A 24,798-nucleotide genomic window follows, 5' to 3' on the forward strand; every position below is an offset into this window, starting at 1 on the left:
TTATGCATAAAACGAAGAAATACCGTTTTATTTAAGATATGTACGTAAAGAAGCAAACGGGCTGATTCAGATAAAAGGAACTAAACAAATTAATGTACATCAGGATGTTGCGTTTCTTTCGTACTCCTGTGTAAAATCTAGCTTCACAGTACCAACAGGATCCTAATGATATGTCAAATTCGTCGATCAATAGAAATAACAATCATTCTTGCAGCAGCTTTAACGAAGAAGAGTACGTTGTTTATTCGACAGCGTGGCATACATCCGATTTTCAGAGAAGTGTATTATTCAAAATTCTTGAATTCTCATAATATTGGGCAAGACTTGTGTTAAAAATGTATTAACGTTCGTACCATGACATTCCTCTGAACCATTCTTCACCTACTGGTCAGCTAGCATTTAGAGCCATACAAGATGATAGAAATTCTTATCATCCTTGCGAGCACCTCGCTTTGTGGAGGTACCATAGTAACACCAAAGAGTCACACATATAGGAACACTGGTATCGACAACAAGTTGTTTACGGAAAACGTGGTGTTTGAGTCAGCGGTCACCAATGACATGCAGTGTGCTCGTCTCTGCAGCCAGTATGATGTTTGCCAGTCGTTCACCTTCTCCAGCACGGTGTGCAGAGGTCATTCTCTTCTGGTGACGTCCAACTCGTCATCATCTGTAGATACCCCTGGAGCAGAAACGTTTGGTAAGACTATTGCTTTTAGGTTTGTTTAATCATGCACGCAAGTAAAGGTACAAGTAAGCACTGAAAATCACAAGAGCATACACGCGCAGGCACGCACAAGCTCGCAATTACAAACTGACAAGTGATATATTATTGTGAATGCTTTCTTTTATTTTTTAAAGAATTGTTGTACATTTTTCTGTTCAAGATGTTTAATGAAGATCAAATTGTCATTGATATTGCGCTTTTGATGATGATGACAACAAAAACATTTGGACGAGTTAGCAAAGGTTGTTTATGAAATGCGGAATTCAGTTTGCAAACGAAACAATATGACCACTGAACCGTCTGCAAAAATTGACCAATGCGCACATATTAGGTTTTTATTTGTAAATTGTGTCAAAAAAACAATTTACAATACGCAAGTATGGATGAGTCCAGGATCATACCAGCACGACCTTACTTTTACAGATGTGGACGAGTGCGCCTCTAGTCCCTGTCAGAACAGAGGGAGCTGTGTAGATCAGATCAATACCTACACGTGCAACTGTCCGGCTGGCTACAATGGAACCCACTGTGAAACAGGTAGTACAAGGGGAAACCTTATAATGATGTATTCTGAAGTGTTCAAATTGCATTATATTTAGTAATAACAAAAAAGAAGTCACTGGTATATTTTGTTTCCAATCTCAATCTTATTAACGTTTTAATTTTTTCTTTCAAATGATCGATAAAATTGTTGGTATTGTAATGTTCGAGTTGCTGTGTCTGTTTTGTTTTATTTTGTTTTGTTTTATCAGGACAATGTACTAAACTTAACAACAACAAAAATAGAATAACATTCAAATAAAATAAAAACATGAACTGTTATTTGAGGAAAAATTTAATTGAGTTTGCAAGTGAAACAATATAACCAAACTGTCTGCAAAAACTCAAACGTGTTGTTTTGTGCGGTTTGTATTGAGATTCAGCAATCGCCGTTTATACGCTGATTCTCGTTCTGCTTGTTTATGCTGACTCATTGTAAAGTTACCAACAATAGGCAGTCCTATCTGTTGTACTAGCAAACTAGCCTGGGCTCTGTCTCAGTGCGTTTTGTAGTGTGTTTTTCTTTGGTTTTTTTTCCCTTGTTCTCCAGCACAACATATTCTAATCAGATAAAGAGTCACGTCATGAATGTTTGAAAAACATGTTGTCTATTCACATATGCACAGCACTACACATTTTCAAGTGTTTTCCTTGAATTCAAGCCATAATATTTTGGCTTTTTCTTTATTCCCTCTCGTCAGTTTCTTCTATTTGTTACATTACTTTTAATGAATCAACATTTTCCTTCATTTTTTGTGACAATGTTCTGGGACCCCCCCAACTGTAATATATGCGAACATGGAACTGCCGGCGCTGGTCTCTTTTCTTTTTGAAGTTTTACAGAGATCTGTAACCTGAATGAGTGGTAGTAGTGTAACACAGTATAGAGCCAGCGTGGGTATGTTCCAGCCCAAGGCGGTTCAACTGTCTAATAGAAAATTATTTTTCCTCGCTGCTGATTTAGTTGTTCCGTTTTTTGTGTTGTTTGTTTGTGGATATAAATACTTAAAGTTGGCCTTATTCCTTTATGTGTGTATGAAATGTAAAAACGATTATTCTTCAAATATGCGAAGGTGTGGGGTATTGTTGAAAGAAGTGAATGCAGAGCTTAAAGGTAAACGCGTCTGTATATCAGAACGTTCTGGAGATTGTTCATTTTTCATGTGTTTTGGAATAATGTGTATAATAGAAATTATGTTGATCTTAGCAGGCGATGTTCATGTGAACCCCGGGCCGGTCAAGGAAAAGTTTAAGAAATTATCTATCATTCACTTAAACGTACGAAGCCTTAGAAATAAATTAGACATTTTAGAAGTTCAGGTTCAAGATTTTGATATTGTGACATTATCGGAAACATGGCTGTCTAATATAGTAAATAATGATGATTTGTATTTGTCAGGGTTTAATTTATCGATAAGGCAAGATAGACCAAATAACCCCCATGGAGGCGTTGCAGTATATGTAAAAGATAATTTGTATTGTAAAACGAGAACTGATGTCTCCATTCCCGATCTAGAGGCCATTTGGATTGAAACTAAGATACAACCAGGAAAGCTTATTAGTTGGAACTTTTTATAGACCGCCTTCTGCAAATGTTGGTTATTGGGACCTGATAGATCAATCAGTTAATGCAGCCGGTATGACTGGTATGAAGTATATTGTTTGTGGTGATTTTAATTCCGATGTTCTTAATAGTACGTGTTTCAATTTGCAAGATATTATGATAAAAAATGGTTTGTTCCAGTTAGTCAAACAACCTACACGAATTACAGAAACAACGTCAACGTGCATAGATTTGATTTTGACACCAAGCCCTGATATTGTTGAAGAAATTCAGGTTTTACCGCCAATCTGCAGTGACCATTCGGTCCCGCTTGCAATTGTTAAAGGAAATACGTAGTATAGGCAAAGCAAGTTATAAACGGTTGATTTATAATTATTCCAAATTGGACGTTGTCAGTTTAAAGGAAAAATTATGTAATGTGGATTGGACGAGTATGGTCTCACTCAGTTCGATTGACGAAGCAGCAGAGGCATTTTCGGATACCCTAATGGATATGGTTACACAGTGTATGCCAGTTAAAGAAATAACTGTGAGAGAAGCGGATACACCCTGGATGACTGACGGTATTAAACGACTGATTGACAAAAAGAAAAAGATACACACATTAGCAAAACTATTGAATTCTGTTTGGATCTGGGATTTTTTCCGAAGAATTCGCAATAAATTAACTGATGTTATTCGATTGAGGAAAGCAGAATATTTAAAAGAATTGGATAATCGTGTTAGTTCACAAGACTGTTTTGGCAATAAAGATTGGTGGAAATTAGTAAAGTCGTTTATGTCACGCAAAGGTATGTCTTCAAATGAATTTCCTCCCATCGAAAACAATGGCCGTGTTTATTATTCCAATGTAGAAAAAGCAACAGTATTCAATGAATGTTTTGTGAAACAATCGGTATTGGATGATGATGATGATGAAGTTCCTGAAGTTAGAGAACAGAATACCACCATTGATTTTTTGATTATTGATGCTGCACACGTGCTTACTATGTTGAAGAATCTTGATGTACACAAAGCCTGTGGTCCTGATTCTGTTTCAAATAGAGTTCTGGCTGCATGTGCAGATATTATTGCGATGCCACTCACTGCATTATTCAACAGATCTCTCGAAGAAGCCACAGTTCCTGCAATATGGAAGGTAGCTAATGTAATTCCGATATATAAAAAAGGTGAAAAGGAATTATGTTCAAATTACCGACCAATATCACTTCTTACCTGTGTAGGTAAAGTTATGGAAAGGTGTGTACAATGTCACGTGTTTGCTTACTTGAAGGAGTATAAACTGTTAACACCAGTTCAGTCCGGTTTTATTCCATGTGATTCAACTGTATACCAACTCATTTGTTTGTATAAAGATATATGCAAAGCTTTTGATGATAAGATAACATCACAGGCGATTTTCTTTGACGTGTCAAAAGCTTTCGACAGAGTTTGGCACAAGGGTTTGATGAAAAAGTTATACGCTATTGGCATAAGGGGACAGTTGTATTTTTGGTTTGATAATTATTTGAGGGAAAGAAAACAATGTGTTGTGGTAAAAGGTTGTAAGTCACAGTTTTTGCCGGTTTCTGCGGGTGTTCCCCAAGGGTCAGTATTAGGACCTCTCCTCTTTTTGGTTTATATAAACGACATTGTTGATATTATTGAATCAGTGATTAAACTATTTGCAGATGATACCAGCATGTATTTAAGCCTCGATGACCCTTTCACGGCAGTTTCTGCTATTAGGTTTAGTTCACAGGCACAGCCGGAATCTGAACCCTTTATCACCCCTTCCTCAGTGCCAGGCCGCCAGCGGTAATTAATCACCCATCCCCCGGTTCAGCGCTGGCTACACAGTAGTGACTGTACAACCGCGCGATAGCATCACCCACACAAGCCATCTCAGCAGTAGAAGGCTAAGAGAAAAGCTCCCTTCTACTAGCAGGCCAGAGTGCGGCCTAGCTCAACCTCTCGGCAGCTACGCACTGCTATCTCTGCCTTGCGAGTAAGCTGTGTGTTTTGAAAACACTTCTATCTTGTTAGTTCTCTTGAATTACGATGTCAGCATGTGTGTTATTTACACATAGCCTTGTAGTCAAGACCATAAACTTTCAAACGATACTAAATATGACCACTATGCTTTAGGTGTGCCACTGCTGTAGCCTGCTGAAAGAAGACAGACAGAGAACAGTACACACGGCACAATGTAATTAATGACATGTATTTGAGTGGCTACAGATCGCGCCACGGTCAACTTTTGAAGACAGAACAAATTAAAAACAAATCTGCAAGGTTAATGTTAACAGATGTTCATGCTGACACTTTGAAGATTTTTACCTTGTGTGTGTGAAGTATCTTTTCTTGAGCCCGCTTACAGGTATCCAAGTAGGAAAACAGTATTCCAAAATGTCAGCACACGGCAGTTGTTGTTGTTATAGCTAGTTTTACTTCCATGTATCTTGGGGTAGATTTAAAGAAGGCTGTTCACATTATACTGACACCAGCAAACCAGTGTCGGCAACGGGATAAATGATATGGACACCCACTGGATGTTATTAATGGCTTGAGCTTGTTCCTTAACACGATCAGCTGTTGTGTTTGAGGGCGTACGGTTTAATTTAATCAGCTTTGAATAGCACTTCTGACAAAACGTGGTCGAATGTTTTGCACTAATATCAGAAGATACATCAATGTTAAAAAAGTTTTTCAGTTTGTCCGCATAGTCCACACACAGTTTCACATTACAATGTCGATCTTTTTTTGTTCTTGCAGAGCGTTCCCCACACAGTCTACACAATGCATTAACACAAATTAGATGTTCAGTTTCAGTATGCTCCATTATAAAACACACTGCATACCCAACATACACTGTCACATGAAGACAAAGAAGAAAACTGGAAATATTAGGTCACACTGCTGCACAAAATAACTGAGTGTGATGTCACTTGTAATAATACTATGATTCAATCCTTTCTTTTCTGCTGAACAGTGGGTGAAAAATTTGCCTGTCACAACACAATGCCACACAAATGAAACACACAGCGTACATGTACTCTGATGATCAGAAACTAATACAAGACAAAAAATCTTCAAGACGAAACCACATGGAAAGTGCTCCAGACAGGGCTCTTCAAGATATAAACTAGATACAAAATCTGGTTCTGCTGTGAGGCAGTGGCAGGAAGGCAATTAAACCGTGGGAAATTGACTCATTTTCTGCTGCCAGCCAGTGGAACAAAGAAGGCTGAAGCTCCAGCCGGGCCAGGAATGTGCTAACAGATAAGCAGGGCAGGGGCTGCGTGGGCGGGTGCCAGCAGCAAACTAAATCATGCTGTCTGTGAAAGGGGGAACCGCCGTGCTTTCCGTAGAACTGAAATACTCAATTCTGATTTAGGTAAGATTGCAAACTGGGCCATTAAATGGAAAGTGAAATTTAATCAGTCGAAAACAGAGTTAATATCCTTTTCCGGTCAAAGATGTATACAGAAATTTCCCCTTGTTTTTGGCGATGTAGCCCTCATAGAAAAAGAAAGTCATAAACATTTAGGTGTTATTTTTCAAGATAATTGTAAATGGGCCTTACACATACAGTCTATTGTGGCAACTTGTCGAGTACTTGTGGCTTGTTTAAAATCTTATAAATATAGGCTCAGTCGAAGATCCCTAGAAGCAATGTATAAATCTTTTATTTTACCTCATTTTGATTATTGTGATGTTGTGTGGGATAATTGTACAAAGAAGCTTTCAGATGAGCTGGAGAAGCTGCAACTCGAATCCATTCGAATTATTGTTGGTGCTGTTACAGTGACAAAAGGTGCCGTTTTCATGTCAGTATGTCCCAAATGACATCACCAGTACATTTTTCATTCTATCTAATCTGTTTTCGTTCTATTTTTTCTAATAACATGCGTTAACAATTGATTGCCAACTGGAATGGAAGAGCACAAAAAGTGTAACTTGATATGCAGTTTCTCTAGAGGGAAAAACATCTTCCACTTTCATGTCAGTGTGTCCCATGCAACATACATTTGCCAAACAGCTATGTGTAAGTAGATTATTTGTTAGTGGTATAGAAAATACTGATCAACAATCAAAGTCAGTTTTCACATTCATTTTCTACCTATTTCTTATTTGTTTATTCTTTTGGCAATGGTGAAATGTCAGCAATCGTGTGTCATTCGGGACAGTAGACATGACACCTGACCTTTTGTCACTGTCTCATTTCTGTCAGTGCCAATAAGTGAATGACTAATTTTTTTTATAACACACATATCAACATATCAAGGAGGAGTAGTCTGAAGCAAACATTGCACGCTAGAGTTTCTTCCCCTCCATAGCTTCCAGCAGCAGCCATTTTGGATTACACATGTGCTGTGTGAAACCACCAAAATGTCACCACCCAAAAGGTAAGCAAATAACTCTTTCATTCTTTACTTTTTTAATAACATTACTTACTTACTTACTGCCTTTCACGCCTGGTGGCGTGTAGGGCAGCGTTTAATAACATTACATAAGTGAAATTGTTATTCAATACCATTTTAGAAACTAAGTTTTTTAGTTTGTCTGAATATTTTGTGTTTTAGTGATAATGAGTAATCAAAGCGGCGTCCTCGTATGAGGACGCTAGGCACGAACGGTAACATGTTTTTAGAGTCATTTAGCATGATAGTTACTCAGCATGATAGTCACTCAGTATATTTCTTTCGGCAGATATAATGTCAATGAAGTGCTGGACATGCTGGAGGAAACCAACCACTTCCATCGAGCAGATGTCTTCATATAGCAAGGTGCCCAGAAGGAGGATGAGATGGTCTCATGACAAGGACATCCACAACATTGCCGCCTCAGAAGCGATGACCAGAGACCGATTTGAAGAGATCTTACGTTATCTGCATCTCAAGGACAACACAAGACTAGACCCTGAAGACAGGATGAGTAGGCTAAAGTCCGTCCTCTCCTGTCTATGATAAATGAAAGATGCCTCAACAACTTTGTCAAGCAACAAAGCCTCAGCATTGACGAAAGTATGGTTCCGTACTATGGCCGTCATGGATGCAGACAGTTTATCCGGGGGAAGCCAATACGCTTTGGCTACAAGTTCTGGGTCCTGGCTACCCCTCTTGGATATGTGGTTCAGCTCGAACCCTACCAAGGTGCAAAAGGCCAGCAGGTTGCCGAGTGTCCAGGATTGGGGATGGGAGGCTCAGTGGTCGTTGATTTGATCTCCGAAATCCAGGGGAATGATGCATACCTTCTGATGTTTGACAATCTTTTTACCTCGATGAAACTAGTTGACCATCTGACATCAAAAGACATCGGATGCACAGGGACAATTAGGTCCAACCGCATGGAAGATTGTCCACTCAAGAACGTCAAAGACATGCAGAAAGCAAGCAGAGGCACTTACGACTATTTCACAGATGACAAGAGCGGATTCGTTGCGGTTCGCTGGAATGACAACAGCGTGGTGAACGTCGTATCCAACTGTGTGGGCATCCATCCTGTTCAGACAGCCAGCCGTTGGTCCAGATCTGCTCACCAGAGAGTGCAGATCGGTCAACCGTTTCTGATCTCCCACTACAACAAGACCATGGGTGGTGTCGACCGAATGGACCAAAATGTGGACACGTACAGAATTGCCATAAGAACCAAAAAGTGGTGGTGGCCTATTTTTGCTTACATTGTAGATGTTTGCGTGCAACAGGCATGGCTTCTCTATCGACACACAGCTGCAGCGACCAACACTCCACTGGACCTGCTTGCAGTTCGCCGTGCCATTGTCAAAAACTATTTGGCCAAAGCAGCACAACCCCCACCTGTTGGTCGTCCACATGGCCACACTCCACAACTTGACCGTAGAGTTTCCAGAGCTGTACGCTTCGATGGGAGAGACCACGTGGTACAGTGGATCGACAAGCAAATCCGCTGTGCACTCTGTCACAAGAAATGCAGACAAAAGTGTAGAAAATGCGGCGTTGGAGTGCACGTGAAATGCTTTGAGCAATTTCACACTGAGTGAACTATACAGTTCCAATTGTTGACTTCTGTTGTCCTAGTCAAGGACTAAAACGATCATCCCTGTACTGCTAGACAAGTGCTAAAGTCCTGTACTGCTAGACAAGTGCTAAAGTCCTGTACTGCTAGACAAGTGCTAAAGAAGTATGACTTTACTTATTTACATTTTCCCGGTCTCTCTGGTGAAGTGCACAGGCCGGATAAATTCTCGAAAAAAGCGCCAAATTGTCACCAATTTGAACATGCAAAGAGACAGTTTTCATATTTTTATTATTTTTTTACTGTTATGTTCACACGTTCAACTGTTCACAGTTTGCTGATGCAAGAAATTAAAGATGTCCAATGTGTTTTGCAAGAAATTGTCTTATTTTGGTCTTGTTATTTACCCGTGCCCACTCAGGCCTAGCGTCCTCATATGAGGACGGTCTCTTTATAGCATATAAATCACAGCACGTGCCAAAATCATCACACGAAAAAGTGTTTACAGAATCTGGCTTTATACCACTTACAGAGCGAAGACGCCGTCACAAATTAATGTTATATTATAAAATGGTCCACGGCAATGTACCAAATTACCTCAACGTTTTATTGCCACCTCTTGTTTCTGACCTAAATCCCTACCACCACAGACACCCACTAGAGCGTAAGACTCCCCAGTGTAAATCAGATTTGTACAAGTCATCTTTTATTCCTTCTGCAACTAGTCTCTGGAATAAGTTGCCTGAAAATATACAACAATGTGATTCTGTTGGTCTGTTCAAGCGACATTTCACAGCTTTTGATATTTCAATTCCACCATATTACTATTCCCCAAATCGCAAAACTGAAGTTTTGCATTGCAGGTTAAGACTTGGAATGAGTGATTTACAATATGATATGTTTAATCGCCACCTAGTAAACAACCCGCAATGTTCTTGTGGTTATTTTGCTGAAACTGTTCATCACTATTTGCTATCATGTCCCCTGTTTAATGATGCAAGAACCGCAACAATCGGTACATTAGCTCCAGAATTTGTTAATATTGACACACTCCTGACAGGTGATTCAAACATTTCCATATTTGAAAATAGTGCTATTTTTGTTGTCCAAAGCTATATTGAGAAATCAAACCGCTTTGGGACACCTTAGTTCGATGTTGGTGTGGGTTTTTCTAAATATATTACTTGGGGCCCATCTTTTTTTTGATATTTTGTTGTGTCTTTCGTTCTCGTTTTGTATTTGTTTTCGTTTTCGGTATTGACACAGATTGTGTTCGATAATTCAAACTACGTTCTCCTTGCTGTTTTTCTCCTTTTCTTTTTATTTTTATTTTTTTATAATTTTTTTGTTGTTGTCTCATCTCTTTTTTTAAAAATGTGTCGCATTGATCATAATCCGCCATGAAATTTCAGGAATGTTTATGTGAGCACTTACCATAAGTTTTAAACTTGTTGTGCTCCTTCTTAATGATGTTGTTATATTATCATGTGTCTGTTTACGAATAAAATACTGTTTAAAGGAAACGTAAGGTAACAATGTAAGGTTTTGTTCAAAATAGGTCATAAATAAATTTTACGAAACACAAGTTAGATCATACCCGTACACCTTAGCCTACCGCGTATCTTGAAATGTATTAATTCTACAGATATCGATGAGTGCGCCTCGAGTCCCTGTCAGAACGGAGGGAGCTGTGCGGATCAGGTCAATACCTACACGTGCAACTGTCAGGCTGGATACACTGGAATGCGCTGTGAGACAGGTAAGGTATTCAGCATCTTGACATACTGCAGACATATATCTGTTACAGTTGAACCCACCTATAAGAACATTGCTTCTAAGAAACATTGCTTATAAGAAAGGACTTTTATCTCCCTTGACACGCCTTCCTCCGATATAGAAAAGAACCACTCAATTTAGATTAAAATGTTTAGCAATGCTCGCACCTAAACTAATGTGATCCAGGGCACCTGAATCGAAATTTTGTGTTTTCAAGTTACTCTTTTGTAGGCCTGTATAAGGCTGCAGAATGTTCACTTCAAGTGCCTGTTAACTTTTGCATTCTCAGCCGCAGTCGCCATGGCGGAACTCGCTAAGCGCAATTCACTTTGTCTCAAGAGAAAGTTAAAAATTATCGATGCTGTTAAAAGTCAACCCAGAGAGAATAAGGGAACCATTGCCTAGAACTTTCATATTAACCCAACCGCTATCAGCAATCTTTTGGCATACAAAGAAAAGTATTGACAGTAGTTCTACAGTTGCACTGTCGACACCTGCCGCAGAAAACATGACAGACAAGCAATACTATGATAAGAACGACGAAAACCTACTGGATTCGTTTTCATACGCTAGATATACACTTAATAGTCGCAGTTAAATTCACTTGTCCTCCTAATGTGCGTGCATGTTCTAGTTTGTATGAACGTGTATGTGACTCCATGCTTACGTGAATGCATGTGTGTGTGTGTGTGTGTGTGTGTGTGTGTGTGCGTGCGTGCGTGCGTGCGTGCGTGCGTGCGTGTGTGTGTGTGTGTGTGTGTGTGTGTCTGTGTGTGTGTGTGTTTGTCAAAAACAAACTTTAGGAACATAGTGTATATTTGCCTTTGCTGACGGATATTTTTCACGAGAATAAAATAAAACTGGATATAAACGAACATTCTAGCAAAAAGGTATAATTGATATTGATGACAGTGTCCTTGAGTGTAACATCAAAAAGATGTATCTGTGGTCATGTTCAAGAAAACACATACACACACGACATGGAAAAGATTTAACACTTTACCAAACTAGGTTGTGTGTGTGTGTGTGTGTGTGTGTGTGTGTGTGTGTGTGTGTGTGTGTGTGTGTGTGTGTGTGTGTGTATGTGTGTGTATGTGAGAACACATAATAATGTTGAATGTTCCTGAATGTTGAAAGAGATGTTGAGCACAAAATTTCACAATTTGCTCATGATGCTCCGTTGTTGAATAAGGGAGACATAATCTCCTTTGAAAGTTCCAGTAAAAATAAATAAACGTTTCCGGTTTATGTTTGAATACAGATAAAACGCAGGCAGTGTGGTAAGGTTGTAAACAAAAAATCAACCATAAATTATTTATGTATATTTGTATTAATATACAAATAGTATATATACAAATATAATCTGATGTTTTATTAATTGGTCTCCGTGAAAGTTGCATCGTCTTTAAAGCGATCCAATTGAAAAGGTCTGGCAGAAAACTTCTTCTCTACCATAGCCCTGTGTTGAACAGCAGCAAAAAGTTGACCACTTTTCCTGTTTCACTACTTAAAAATGAGATCTCCTCGTTCGTGTATCCTTTACTGGATCTACAGGCTGGCACCGAGCATTACCTCCCTTTAGGCTTTTTCAAATTTTGCTTGTTTTAACCTAATTTCTTGGTTAAAACTTGTCTAAATTTCTAAATTCTTTCTTGATAAATTTAGATTCCACACTTTCACCTTAAATCAAAGTGTTTCCCTTCACAGATGTCCTCTTGGGATTGTCAGATTAGGGTAGTCTCCCATGCCAACAGAAGCTACCACAGAGTGGTTTGCTTCTTGGTTGGATACTATGGGTTGACAACTATCGCCATATCTACCATCAGACCCCTGATGGGACACATCACGGTAGTAAAACAATGTTCCTCCTCTGGACTAGTGATACTCTCTCCCCTCGGGGTAGCAGATTCTCTTTGAAATCTCGGTCCCGTACGAGGAGGGTCTGATTTCCCCAATAGGGCTGTCTGTGAAGGGACACATTTTTTTCTCTCTCTCTTTTGCTCTGCTAAGAGATTTTAACAAATCTCAGAAGACAGTCTCTGCTGACTTTCAAATTTTTTTTTCACAACTTCTGATGTTTTATATATATTAGATTTCATTGTGATACGTCCGCCACAAAGGGACTTTGCTTTGTAAATCTCGGTCCCCCCTGAGGAGGGTCTGTGTGTGTGAAGGGATACTTTCTTCTCTCTCTTTCGCTCTGCTAAGAGATTTTAACAAATCTCAGAAGAAAGTCTCTGCTGACTTTCAATTGTTTCTTTCACAACTTCTGATGTTATATATATATCAATTGTATTACGTCACACCATTCTCTTGGTGGCACAATCTAAATCATCCTTCATCATTCTATCACCCTAAAATTCGGATCATCATAAATAAACATTCCATATCCATATTCATCACAAAAACTTTTGAGGAGATTGTTTTTAAATATTTGTCTGTATATATATATATATTTAAAAACAATCTCCTCAAATATATATATATATATATATATATATATATATATATATATATATATATATATATATATATTTGTGCAAAACATATTTATGCTGTGTTGCATTTAGAACGTGATTAAAAATGTTTCAAACAAACAAACTAATGTTAAAGAAACCCGCAGTACACTTTATCATATTTAGCAATATCTAATGGTGTTGATAATGGTGCTGACAAAAGGCAATTGAGTATTGGTGAGATGTGTCAATGACGAGTAGAACGCGGAAGAGAAGCTTCGAAGATCTAGTGAAAGAACAGAGAGGTTAGATGTTAAACCGAACAGCGGCTCTTTCACTGCGAAAGTTTAATGTCAAAATGTGTAGCGCGTCAACTGCAGTACATATTTGCTTAAATCATGTTGACTATATATGTCAATTTTAAAATGTTCGTTATGATGTACTTGTTTAGCAATACTTAGACCTTTCAATGCATTAGTATATAATGTGTCAAAGTGATCAGGACTACACGATATCGACACTTATTGTTCAACATATTCTCTTTACAGACGTGGACGAGTGCGCCTCTAGTCCCTGTCAGAACGGAAGGAGCTGTGTGGATCAGGTCAATTCCTACACGTGCAACTGTCTGACTAACTACACTGGACTTAATTGTGTATATGGTAAAATCAATAGACGACCTTTCGAACTTGTGGTTTTCCTCAATCATCGAATCGATTCAAAAGGGCAATACCTGAAAATGTTGTTGACATTGAGGCCCTGTTTGTTAGTTTTTGGGATTTTTATTTTTGTTCTTAAAGATTTGACATTTGAGCACCAAAAACAGCAATGGACTTTCATGAGCACATAATTTGCCATATATCAGACGAGCAAACATGTGCTGTTATAACATATATTTAAATCCCTATTTAATGTAACTTACTGGATGTGATTGATATAGTTCCTTATGGACTGTTTCACCTAAAATAGAAAGCAACAGCTAACTAACTAACCTAAAAAAGAAAACTTACTTTGAAACAACCACACATCTTTTCATGAGGACCCTGCAAACACATCCCTGTGCCTTCTGATTGCTGTCAAAATGAAAGAAATTCAAATGCAGAAAGCCCAAAATCATATGTTAAACAAAGTATGATATATACTAATATGAATATAATTAATTAGAATTAGTTCGGACACGTTGATTAGGGTTTGGGTACTTTTAACTACTAACTGATTCATGTTCAAAGAGCTTTTAGTCTTAACGCTGCCTGTTGTATTAGTTGCCCACGGACGTTTGTCATGGACTTGTCACGAAAATAAAATACAGCTTGTCTGATGAGTATTGAGAATTAGTATTTTGCTTGTGGTAAATGTAAAATTAACAGCACAGAGTGGTGTCAGGTATCAAATGAAAAAATACTTTTCTTTCTCTACTTGAACAATCAAATTATTACCTGTATCTCGTTTTCCCTATTCTCAGTTTGACTCTGTCTGCGTGAGACATCGGGGCTCCAAACAATTGTGCGAAATTAAGTGTTACACTAACAGAAATAAAGACAGCTTTGCTGTGCATTTTCAATTGTTCATTATGTTTTGTTCATTCCAGCGGTCGAGTAGGCTACAAACCAAACATTGTAGACAATGTAATTTTGTTCTCGCCGTTACATTAAAACCGTTAGAAGCTGAGCTTTTCCAGCGAAATGAGCTGACATTTTACTGTGATAATGAGAAAGGCCGGTGTAATTTCTAAATGTTTATCATAAATACGCATTGACCGGTGAGAGTTTCGTCCCTTTTAAGATCTGAAACCGTCGAATTTGGGGGGAAAAGGGTAAGAAAAGAATAAGGTGTTCGCAAATATTGAAATGTTGTATTGTATAATTTAACTTGAGAAAGGATAGAATTAAACCACAGTACGAAAGAGGAGATTAGATTTTCGATACAAAAAAAGTTGTGTTTTGGTCGGAACGTTACAGCCAACCACAAAACAGTCATGTGGACCTGAACCCAAGCGATAGTCAAAAAGAAAAGTTGTGTTTTGTTGCAAGGTTGTGGCCAACCATATAGCAGAGTAGCTGGAAAGGTGGACCCGTATCCAAGCCATAGACATAAAAAAACGGCGGCACTGTGTAGGAACGGCCGTTGTCTCTGGTTTGAGAAAGCATAAGGCCCAACAAAAATATTAGTCTGTTTACGGTATCCCGACCGACCCTATTTTTTTGCGCGACCCTAGACTTTTTTTGGGCATTTGGAAATTTTTTTTTTAAAAAAAGTCCTTTTTTGGGGGGCAAAATAACTTAAAAATATGTTTTTTTGCAGAAAAAAAATAAAAATCCCGACCTACCGACCCTATTTTTTTTTGCCTATGTTACCGTAACAGACTTTTTTTGGTGCCTAAACAGACAAAAGAACCCTTAACGGGGGTTGCTGAGTTATTACGAAAGAACAACTAAGAAAAAACCGAACTATACAACGATGATTCAAAATTACTCTTGGATTTATTCAACGTTACTCTGCTCATTATTTCTGGGAAACTTTTTCTGTTCTGTGGTTTTGTCATTCCAATCAATGTGTCAAATCAATAACATTGAAAGAAAAAGAAGAAAAGAAATCATGTGTTCTGGACCTTACCTGTTGTTCGTTATCTATTTGCCTGAATAATTGTGCGCACTTACATTCCATTCTCCTACCTCACACCGCCTCGGTTACAATATATATACATTGCCGTGACTCTTCATGTTAGAAACGTAAAACACTTGTTGGAAATCAGAGGCAAAATTCTCCAGAAGTTTTTGACAGACTGTATAAAAATTATGCTATACCTCACAAAAGCTCGCAGCTCATTACGTCTAATTATTTAACTGCAACAGAATGTTGAAAAATATGTACGTACATTGCAGTGTCATAATAATCTTAATTTGTATCATTCTATGTTTACAGAGTGTAAAACGGAATCAAGGGTCGTGCTGAATGGGCAGAGCGGTACTTTCACGTCACCGAACTACCCGAACGTATATGAGAATTTCATGTGCTACGATTGGCATATTACAGTACAGAGTAACTACTTGATCCAGCTGACGTTTGGCAACTTTAGTCTGGAGTATCAGGGATCTTGTCAATATGACTGGGTGGACATTTTGGAGGGCACCACGTTCCTTGACAAGTGCGTACAAACAGGTGACACACTTCTGAGTCGAGGAAAACTGAGTCATTTTCCCCAGGGACCATTTTCACGTGGAGGCTCGAGAATACCCGAAAATGGTCCCGAGGAAAAATTTCTGAGCCATCTTGGACGAACTGTGTAACCTTTTTATCCCATTTTGGGTGGTTTTTAGTGAAACAAAATAACTTTTTATTAATATAAAGCTGCTGATACTTGTTTCCACTCCCAAAGACCTTCTTCGGGCACCATTAACACGACGTTACTGCGCAAAGCTAATTCTCATCCGTGCATGAAACACTTGTTTTGTGTGAAAACCAATGAACAAACAAGAAACCCCACATTTCTATTCTTATTTCTCTTTTGTTGCTGAAAAAGTTTAATTTGATATCGATTTTGCTGTTGAAATAGATGAACGATTATGTTTTTCGAAAGTCTTGAATCACTCAGTGCCTTTTGACTCGATAACCACGTCGAAGTCGCTTTCAGGTTGAGAACAATATATGCCGGTCCTCCAGCAAGAGATCGTACACAGCGTGTTTTGCTGGGTGGCATTGTTTTAATTTAACTAATCATAAAACAAAGATAATCACCTAAAACCTTTTTCATTTTGCCTTCAAAGTGTGTACGATTCAGAATGATAAGGCATTTTGTGTTGATCTGGAAGACGTTAGAACAACGTCGGGATCAAATAAAAACAATCGCCATATTGTTCCCTCCTTCCTTTTTCAGTCTCTGAATCTATCCAAACATATTAAAAAAAACTCCCAAAAGTTCATTAACAATAACAACCCAAAAATCAATCAGACTATGATTTTCATAAAAACTTGTTATTCATTGTATCAAAAAAACGTTTTTTGAGAGAGCTACATCTATGCAGTTTACTTACAAAACTATACCACGATACTGAGTGTGAAATTTGTGTTGTGACCGACTTTTTTTCTGTGAGCTTTCGACAGGAGCGTTGACAACCACCTCGATTTGTTTCAGCATTTATCACATATATAATTATGTTGTTTATGTGTGTTATCTGTTTTACCTGCAATATTTGACAGCACCACTTGAAGCTACATGTATAAACATCGTCAAAAACTTCAAAGATAGCTTATTCTTCTCGAATGTGAATGCGGAAAATGAAAACCCGATTGAAGTTGTTGCCGTTATCCAATCTAAACAGGAAGAAGCAATGTCAAACGATTGTTTAATGTCATCAGATACTGTGGAACGGCAGGGCCCGGAACGGTGACATCTTCCAGCAACACGGTCACAGTCAGGTTCAGAACCGACCAGAGCAATACTTATGCAGGCTTCTCTGCGTCATACGTCGCTTCCTACCACCCCTGAGGTAACAAGTACAGTCCTATTACGAATGTATTTACAAATCGAAGAATGCTCTATCATCGAGCAACACAGAAGTTGTGATGATATTCCGTGAAGTTTGAGCAGAAGTATTTATTATGGTAGCAGTAGCCGCAACAGTAAGCGCCTGCCCAATCAATTTTGCAATAAAGTGGGATATGGGCGTTAACTGTGTATTATACCATGTGCATAATCAGTTCCTCGCAACATTTGGTCACTTGGTATGATTTAAACGATTTTAACTCAATTTCGTCATAAAGTTGACTCACTTAAACATGTATGCAACTTACTGCATTTATTTGTGTGAACTGTGTCCATGAGTTGTCTGTGTACAAGCCTTTTTATTTTGGTTTGAGAAAATGGAGCACGCCATTTATTCAGTATGAAAACCATGGTACAACGTGAACAGTTTTGTTTTCAGAAATGAAGTTTGTTTTGCTACAGTATTCAATTAGAACAATTTTGAAGCTATCGATTGCTCAAAAGAAGCGTTGTATTTGTCCAAAAGTATTACCAGAATAATCAAACTCTTCTGAATTGTTCGTTCCAGGAAATGTCAGTCTACTACTTGAAGAGCAGATACTCGGAGCCTGAACATAGATGCATGCAGATTTTACGATTGGTAGCAAGAGTTCGCCGCACTAACCGCCCAAAGTGTACAGACTGGCTGTATGTCAGGCACATCACACATGTACATATATGAATTTTTCACCTAACGCATTCAACATGAACCTGCTCTAAACTGACCTACAAGCGTGCCAGCACTTGAAATGCTAGTAGCACTTTTTTGTGGTTAAGACAGTGTGACCGTCCTTATGGCAAGTAATGTTCTTTAGATGAGCCCTCTTTGAGCATTTTGAATGCTTTGATGGCGTCAAAAAGTTATAACATCTTAAAGAGGGTGACACACAATGTCTTATTACAAGAATAGGTCGATGTGATATTCGATTAGCCCAGTTTGGGAGAAAATGCATTTGACAAGCAAAAAAACAGCACTTGTCGTCGACAAAAATGTAAACCATCACACCTTATCTAAACATTGTAAAACAATGCGGATTCAATTCAACAGACGGAACCTTTCAAAGAAAGGGAGGTAAAAGCATCGAAAGGTAGGTATCTCTCCATAATATTCATTCTAATTGTACGCGTATCTGCAGCAGCAAGTGGTGTAAATGCTGTGCTGAAATGAATTACATCATCTGGCTAGAACCTTGATGACCAATACTGGAAACACTTCAAGAATGCCATGGACAACAGAAAACCATACCAAAAAAACCTGCATAAACTGGTTTTTGTAGCCTCATAAGAGCTAGGGACAGGTGCAGGGTCAGCGAGTTAGCAAAAACACATTAAAAGGCGATGCAGCCCCCAAAACGACCCTATTTTTCATTCACCTTTACTTATCTTTTTATTCTATATTTCTATTACTTCAAGGGAGATAATCAACATTGTAATTGGTATCTCTATTGTATAACTTTGTATTCTCTATTTTTATCACTTCAAGGGAAATTATCAACATTGTTTTTGTTATCACTACTGTATGTATGTAAATAAATGATACATTATATAAACAAATAACCGGCACGGTTGGCCTAGTGGTAAGGCGTCCGCCCCGTGATCGGGAGGTCGTGGGTTCGAACCTTAGACTTTAAAATTGGCAATCTAGTGGCTGCTCCGCCTGGCGTCTGGAATTATGGGGTTAGTGCTAGGACTGGTTGGTCCGGTGTCAGAATAATGTGACTGGGTGAGACATGAAGCCTGTGCTGTGACTTCTGTCTTGTGTGTGGCGCACGTTAAATGTCAAAGCAGCACCGCCCTGATATGGCCCTTCGTGGTCGGCTGGGCGTTAAGCAAACAAACAAACAAACAAAATGAACAAATACAGGTAAAGTAAAATTAATGTAACCAGAGTGGCCAAGAGCAGCAATCGTAACAATTCACTGGTTTGTTTTCATTTGTATATGTATGTTTCTCTCCTCTTTCTCCGCACACTCTCTCTTCACTTTCTCTGCTCTGCAGCTACACTTACCATAAACAGTACGCTGAGACGGATGACTACTTTGCTGCTGTCCAGCAGAAGTTACATTCGATATTAAGAGCAAGCTTAACAGAGCAAACTTGGAAGCATCCATGTATCGAATTAAATCCGAAAATTCCATCGCAAACAAGAATTGGTTACAGACGTCCTCTGTGGTACACAAATGATAATCATAATAATTATGAAGAAAACTATTCGCATTATTTCAATTGCTCAGATGTGCAAAAGCATGTTGTTAAACCATGAATTTACCATTAAAAATTAAGTTTGTAAATAATGTTTTGATGAGACTCAAATATCAGTAATCCTTGTCGCTATCGTCAGTCGCTTAGACCGTGCAAGTGAAAAGGATGCTCGCAAAGCGAATGCCGGGGCCTCCACCATAGTGATATAGACTATATGATACATGTATATCTCTGTGGCCGCCATGCGAGCAGCTATCTCGCTTGCTCGCTTGTCGGGTTCTTAGCTACGTGCGAGTCATGTACAGTAGTAGTAATTTATGTAGAGGCTGTTTTTCATGCTCTCATAATTCTGTTGCTCTCAGACACTTTCACTCACTCTTTCTATTTCTTTCTTCTTAGCTCTTTCGTGTGATCTGTATGTCTCTGCTGATTGCTGCATGTTAAAACTGCCAATAAACTGGAATGATTCATTTATTGGAATTTCTTATTTTAAATTAACTTTTCCTCCTTTTTCTACTGAATTCACAAATGTATAGATATGTTATGTTTACTTTAAAAACGCGCTAAGAATGAAAGAAAACAGGTTTAGTATATTGTTCGCTTGCTTCGCGGAGACGAACGTGACCCGACTCGGTCTTCGGGTATGGTAAGCCGAGATTTATCTGAATGTAATCTCGCCGATGACTGTTTTTTTAAGGTTGATCTTTCTGTTTGATGCCTGGAGATTTACTAAGTGTTTTTATATCGCTTCACGCGATTTGTTTCTTTCGACTTTTTTCTGCCCAAGTCATGGTAGTCGTCATTCAACGTTCCAGAAGATTTAAACAAACTTTTCTTTACATTTGTCTGGACCAAAAGGAACGAGTTTAACTAAGTAGCCTCAATCTTCCAACATTAACCAATTGATTGGTTTCATTCCTCCGAAAGCGGCGTATGACTGCCTAAATGGCGGGGTAAAAACGGTCATACACGTAAAAATCCACTCGTGCAAAAACACGAGTGTACGTGGGAGTTTCAGCCCACGAACGCAGAAGAAGAAGAAGAAGAAGAAGATTGGTTTCATTGACATTTACTGCGTGCAGTACTGTTTATTTTGTTCTATTCGATGAATCGATGTTGAATTATAGAACCATCATATTGTCGAGTTTTTATTATAGGAGATCCCCAGAGACACATGTGTGCTCAAAGAAGGGTACTGCAAGTAGAACATGAAAAGCAAAATGTGATCAGAGATGAAACATTAAATAAAACGAAATCAATTTTATTCGTTGAGAAAACACGAAAAAGTACACAGAAAACCAACATGCAGAAAAGGGATTACAATTAGCATTTTATTTGATCGTTAAAGGTACCTTCAACATTCTGTAAGGAAAAAACTGAAGCAAATAATAAAATACGAGCTTTTTACCTTACATTTCACTGTTGATCTGCCTGTTATTCTTATCTTGTGTCAAAATAAAATATATCACATATCGGATTCGATTTCGTCTGTTTGTCTTCCAACCTGCCTGTCTGCCTCTGCCAGTTTGCCTGCCTGCCTGTCTGCCTATCTGTTTGTCTTTCGGCCTGTTTGTCTGCCTGCGTGTATGTCTGTCTGTGCGTGTGCGTGTATGTCTGTCTGTCGTTGTGTCCGTCAGCCTGTCTGTTTTTCTGTCTTTCCGTCGGTCTGTTTCATGTCTGTGTATGGATGAATGTGTCTACATCCACTTTCATCACGATGCTGTTAAGATAAAGAGCAATGCCCTTGTTTCTGGCTGAGGGTCAAATTAAAAGTATACGTTATTTTCAGACGAGAACTTTACACCAGCTGTAAAGACCTTTTAGTCTGAATAGATTGATTAACCATAACATAGCAATTGTCTTGTATTTAGGCTGTTTACTTGCACCTCCAGAAATTCAAGACTTATCTTTGGAGCACTTTAGCTTGGTTTTTCTTTTTAAAGGCACCATCCTCGTGAAGATCTGGCTAGACTGTTGTAATGGATAAGACCATTTCTCAACTTGGACACATGCTAAAAAGCAACATCCTGATTTTGTCTGTGGTTAGTTGGAATTTTCTGACGAATTAGTCTTTTTAAAAACAATGTTTTTTAAATAGTGGCTTTTACAAAAATAATGCATAACAAAAGTTCAACTGTGCACAGAGAGAAACCAAATTGCTCATGTTTGGAATGTGACCAAGTGGACTTATCCCGAGTAAAAGCCTAGGCTGACACGATCTTAGATGGTGAGTCGAAATGTTTACTGCGGAAGGGTCTTTAAAACATACTGGTATTTACTCATACAACCGTTAGTTTTCTCATGGTGTGATCTTTGGCCTCGGTTTTCTTGGCTTTAAACGATAGTGTTCACCTTCTCGTCTGAATTCATCAACGCAAGGTGAACATGAGTAACTTGTTCGAGCAGATACAGCCTCCATATTCGTTTTTGTAGATAAGAGTTAGGCATGGTAAAGTGAAGTGAAAAAATACAAGTAGATTGGTCAAACTATACTTTATTGCATCTACGCGTTTTAGTTCTACCCATAGTTGCAGATTAAAATGTCAAATACACCTTACTCTGAACAGAATCAGACAGTGTACTAAAATATCGAGAAAACAAAGGACGCTTTGCGCATTGTCTTCAACCTACAAATAGTTCAACCGTGAAACAACAACAACAACTTAAGTAGCATAAACACCCTTTCCGAAACATTTCACCATGCCATCAGCAACAACTGTAACAACGCTCGTCGCCGATTCCGAGAAATATACTGCACCGATCTTCACAAAACTTTAAGTACAAATTCGTCCAGATCATATTTCATTTTTTTAATAAATGTTTTTGATAACGTCATATCTGGATTTCCAGGAAGTTGAGGCGGCACTGTGGCAACCTATTTTTTGTAAATGTTATTGAAATTATTTTGGTTTCAATTGTGTGATTTTTACTTTCATGTACAGTAATAGCATTTCAGCGTCGAAGCTTACTAACTACTAACACTTTGTTAACTAAACTTCTAAAAAATAAAATAAAATGAAATTAAAACAAAATAATCAAAACCGATTGCCATTTCCTGAATCAAACATTTTGTCATAATTTTCACGAGTTTTCATTCATACCCAGCCGGGAAATGAATCTCATGTTTTCCATGCAATAAATCGAGGTGGTGAATGGGTTTGAGCTTTCAGGTGAAACGTGGATTGTCAAAGTAAAAGCCAATCAGGCTGATTGTTTGATGTGTGGAGCCATCGCGGCTTTGGATTTGTGTTTCCGAGGACAACGATTGTAAGCATTTACTCTCAAAGACCCAATCAATGTTGATAATTACCGCGGCGACTCATGGTCAATTTGCAACTTATCTCTGTAATCGCAAAATCCACAACGAAAAATCATAAAACGCTTAAAATAAAATAAAATAATATGCTCAACACTTACTAAACTCACACATATGATCGCAGCTCTGTACATTTTCAGACTGAAAGAAAAGCGTCAACAAGCTACGTTTGACGTCAACAAGCTACGTTTGACGTCAAAGACAAGTTTGACGTATTATCTCGAGCTACTGTGACGATGCTTTGTGGCCCAGAGTTGGATTCTAAAAATTCGTTTCCCTGTGGGTTATTGTGCATTTCGTTGCACTACCAAAATGATGACAAAAACGATATTTGGTGGCTTGTTGTCAGACCAGCATATTTTTATTGGTCCTCGTTGAGCATATCGCCTTTTGTCACATATTTATCAACCGAGGACTTCGGCCTTCAATCAATCAATATGAGGCTTATATCGCGCGTATTCCGTGGGTACAGTTCTAAGCGCAGGGATTTTATTTTTTTTATTTATTTATTTTTTTTTAATTTTTTTTTTTAATGCAATTTATATCGCGCACATATTCAAGGCGCAGGGATTTATTTATGCCGTGTGAGATGGAATTTTTTTTACACAATACATCACGCATTCACATCGGCCAGCAGATCGCAGCCATTTCGGCGCATATCCTACTTTTCACGGCCTATTATTCCAAATCACACGGGTATTTTGGTGGACATTTTTATCTATGCCTATACAATTTTGCCAGGAAAGACCCTTTTGTCAATCGTGGGATCTTTAACGTGCACACCCCAATGTAGTGTACACGAAGGGGCCTCGGTTTTTCGTCTCATCCGAAAGACTAGCACTTGAACCCACCACCTAGGTTAGGAAAGGGGGGAGAAAATTGCTAACGCCCTGACCCAGGGTCGAACTCGCAACCTCTCGCTTCCGAGCGCAAGTGCGTTACCACTCGGCCACCCAGTCCTTGGTCGATAAAGATGAAACAAAAAACGATTTGGTCCCATCGGACTTACAAAAAAGCTGGTCTGTCAACAAAGCCACCAAACATCTTATAATATTGACATTTAATGTTTATTATGAAGGTATTTTCAGAATTAAAGAAATTCGTTTATGCAAATTAAGTCCTAAGCTTGCATGCTTCGCCGAGACAATCTTGACCAGTCTCGGTTTTCGGCTCGCCCAGCCTAAAACGTATTGTTGATGACTGATCTCCAAGTTTTCAGTGTTGGTCTGTTTTGTTCCAGGCAGATAGATTGACTATATATATTTTGATTTCGCTTTGCGTGACTTGTTACGTTATTTTGGGTGAATGTGCAAGTATGAAACGTAGGTCTGCTGCAAAAAACATGTTTTGAGAGTGGTTTCGAACGTAAGTTATACTTATGAAATGTTAAGAGAAAATTCGTAAGGAACCTTAATTCGAATCTCTTGGGCAATTCTCCACTGAACAAAGTTATCTCTCTTTAGTTATTTAGGTTTGATGAACCAAATGTAATAGTGCTTTTTTCAAGCAGAAGACTTTGCAATTCTGGACTGCGTACCTACAAATGACCATTTTTTTATCACTGAGAACACACAAGAATACACACACACACGCGCTAGCACAGACAGTATATGTACGCACCAACGCACACACACACACACGAACACACGAACACACACATGCACGCTAGCACAGACAGTATATATACGCACCCACATACGCACGCACACACAACACACA

General features: G+C 38.6%; 3 protein-coding genes across 5 annotated transcripts in view; all 3 read left to right on the forward strand.

Annotated features, from left to right (window-relative positions):
* Positions 1-24,798, forward strand: part of LOC138948791 (fibropellin-1-like) — a 334,700-nt gene that overhangs the window by 289,393 nt on the left and 20,509 nt on the right. The gene's annotated exons all lie outside the window — the stretch shown is intronic.
* Positions 1-24,798, forward strand: part of LOC138948792 (folylpolyglutamate synthase, mitochondrial-like) — a 324,370-nt gene that overhangs the window by 171,610 nt on the left and 127,962 nt on the right. The gene's annotated exons all lie outside the window — the stretch shown is intronic.
* LOC138948796 (uncharacterized) lies at positions 223-21,238 on the forward strand. The gene is made up of 7 exons (XM_070320413.1): positions 223-700; positions 1,151-1,264; positions 10,453-10,566; positions 13,588-13,701; positions 15,962-16,184; positions 17,396-17,526; positions 18,091-21,238. Exons 1-6 carry the CDS (start codon positions 415-417, stop codon positions 17,523-17,525), a joined length of 981 nt encoding a protein of 326 aa, XP_070176514.1. The 5' UTR covers positions 223-414; the 3' UTR covers position 17,526; positions 18,091-21,238.

Source organism: Littorina saxatilis, linkage group LG15 (assembly GCF_037325665.1).
Source record: "Littorina saxatilis isolate snail1 linkage group LG15, US_GU_Lsax_2.0, whole genome shotgun sequence".
Classification (NCBI taxonomy): domain Eukaryota; kingdom Metazoa; phylum Mollusca; class Gastropoda; order Littorinimorpha; family Littorinidae; genus Littorina; species Littorina saxatilis.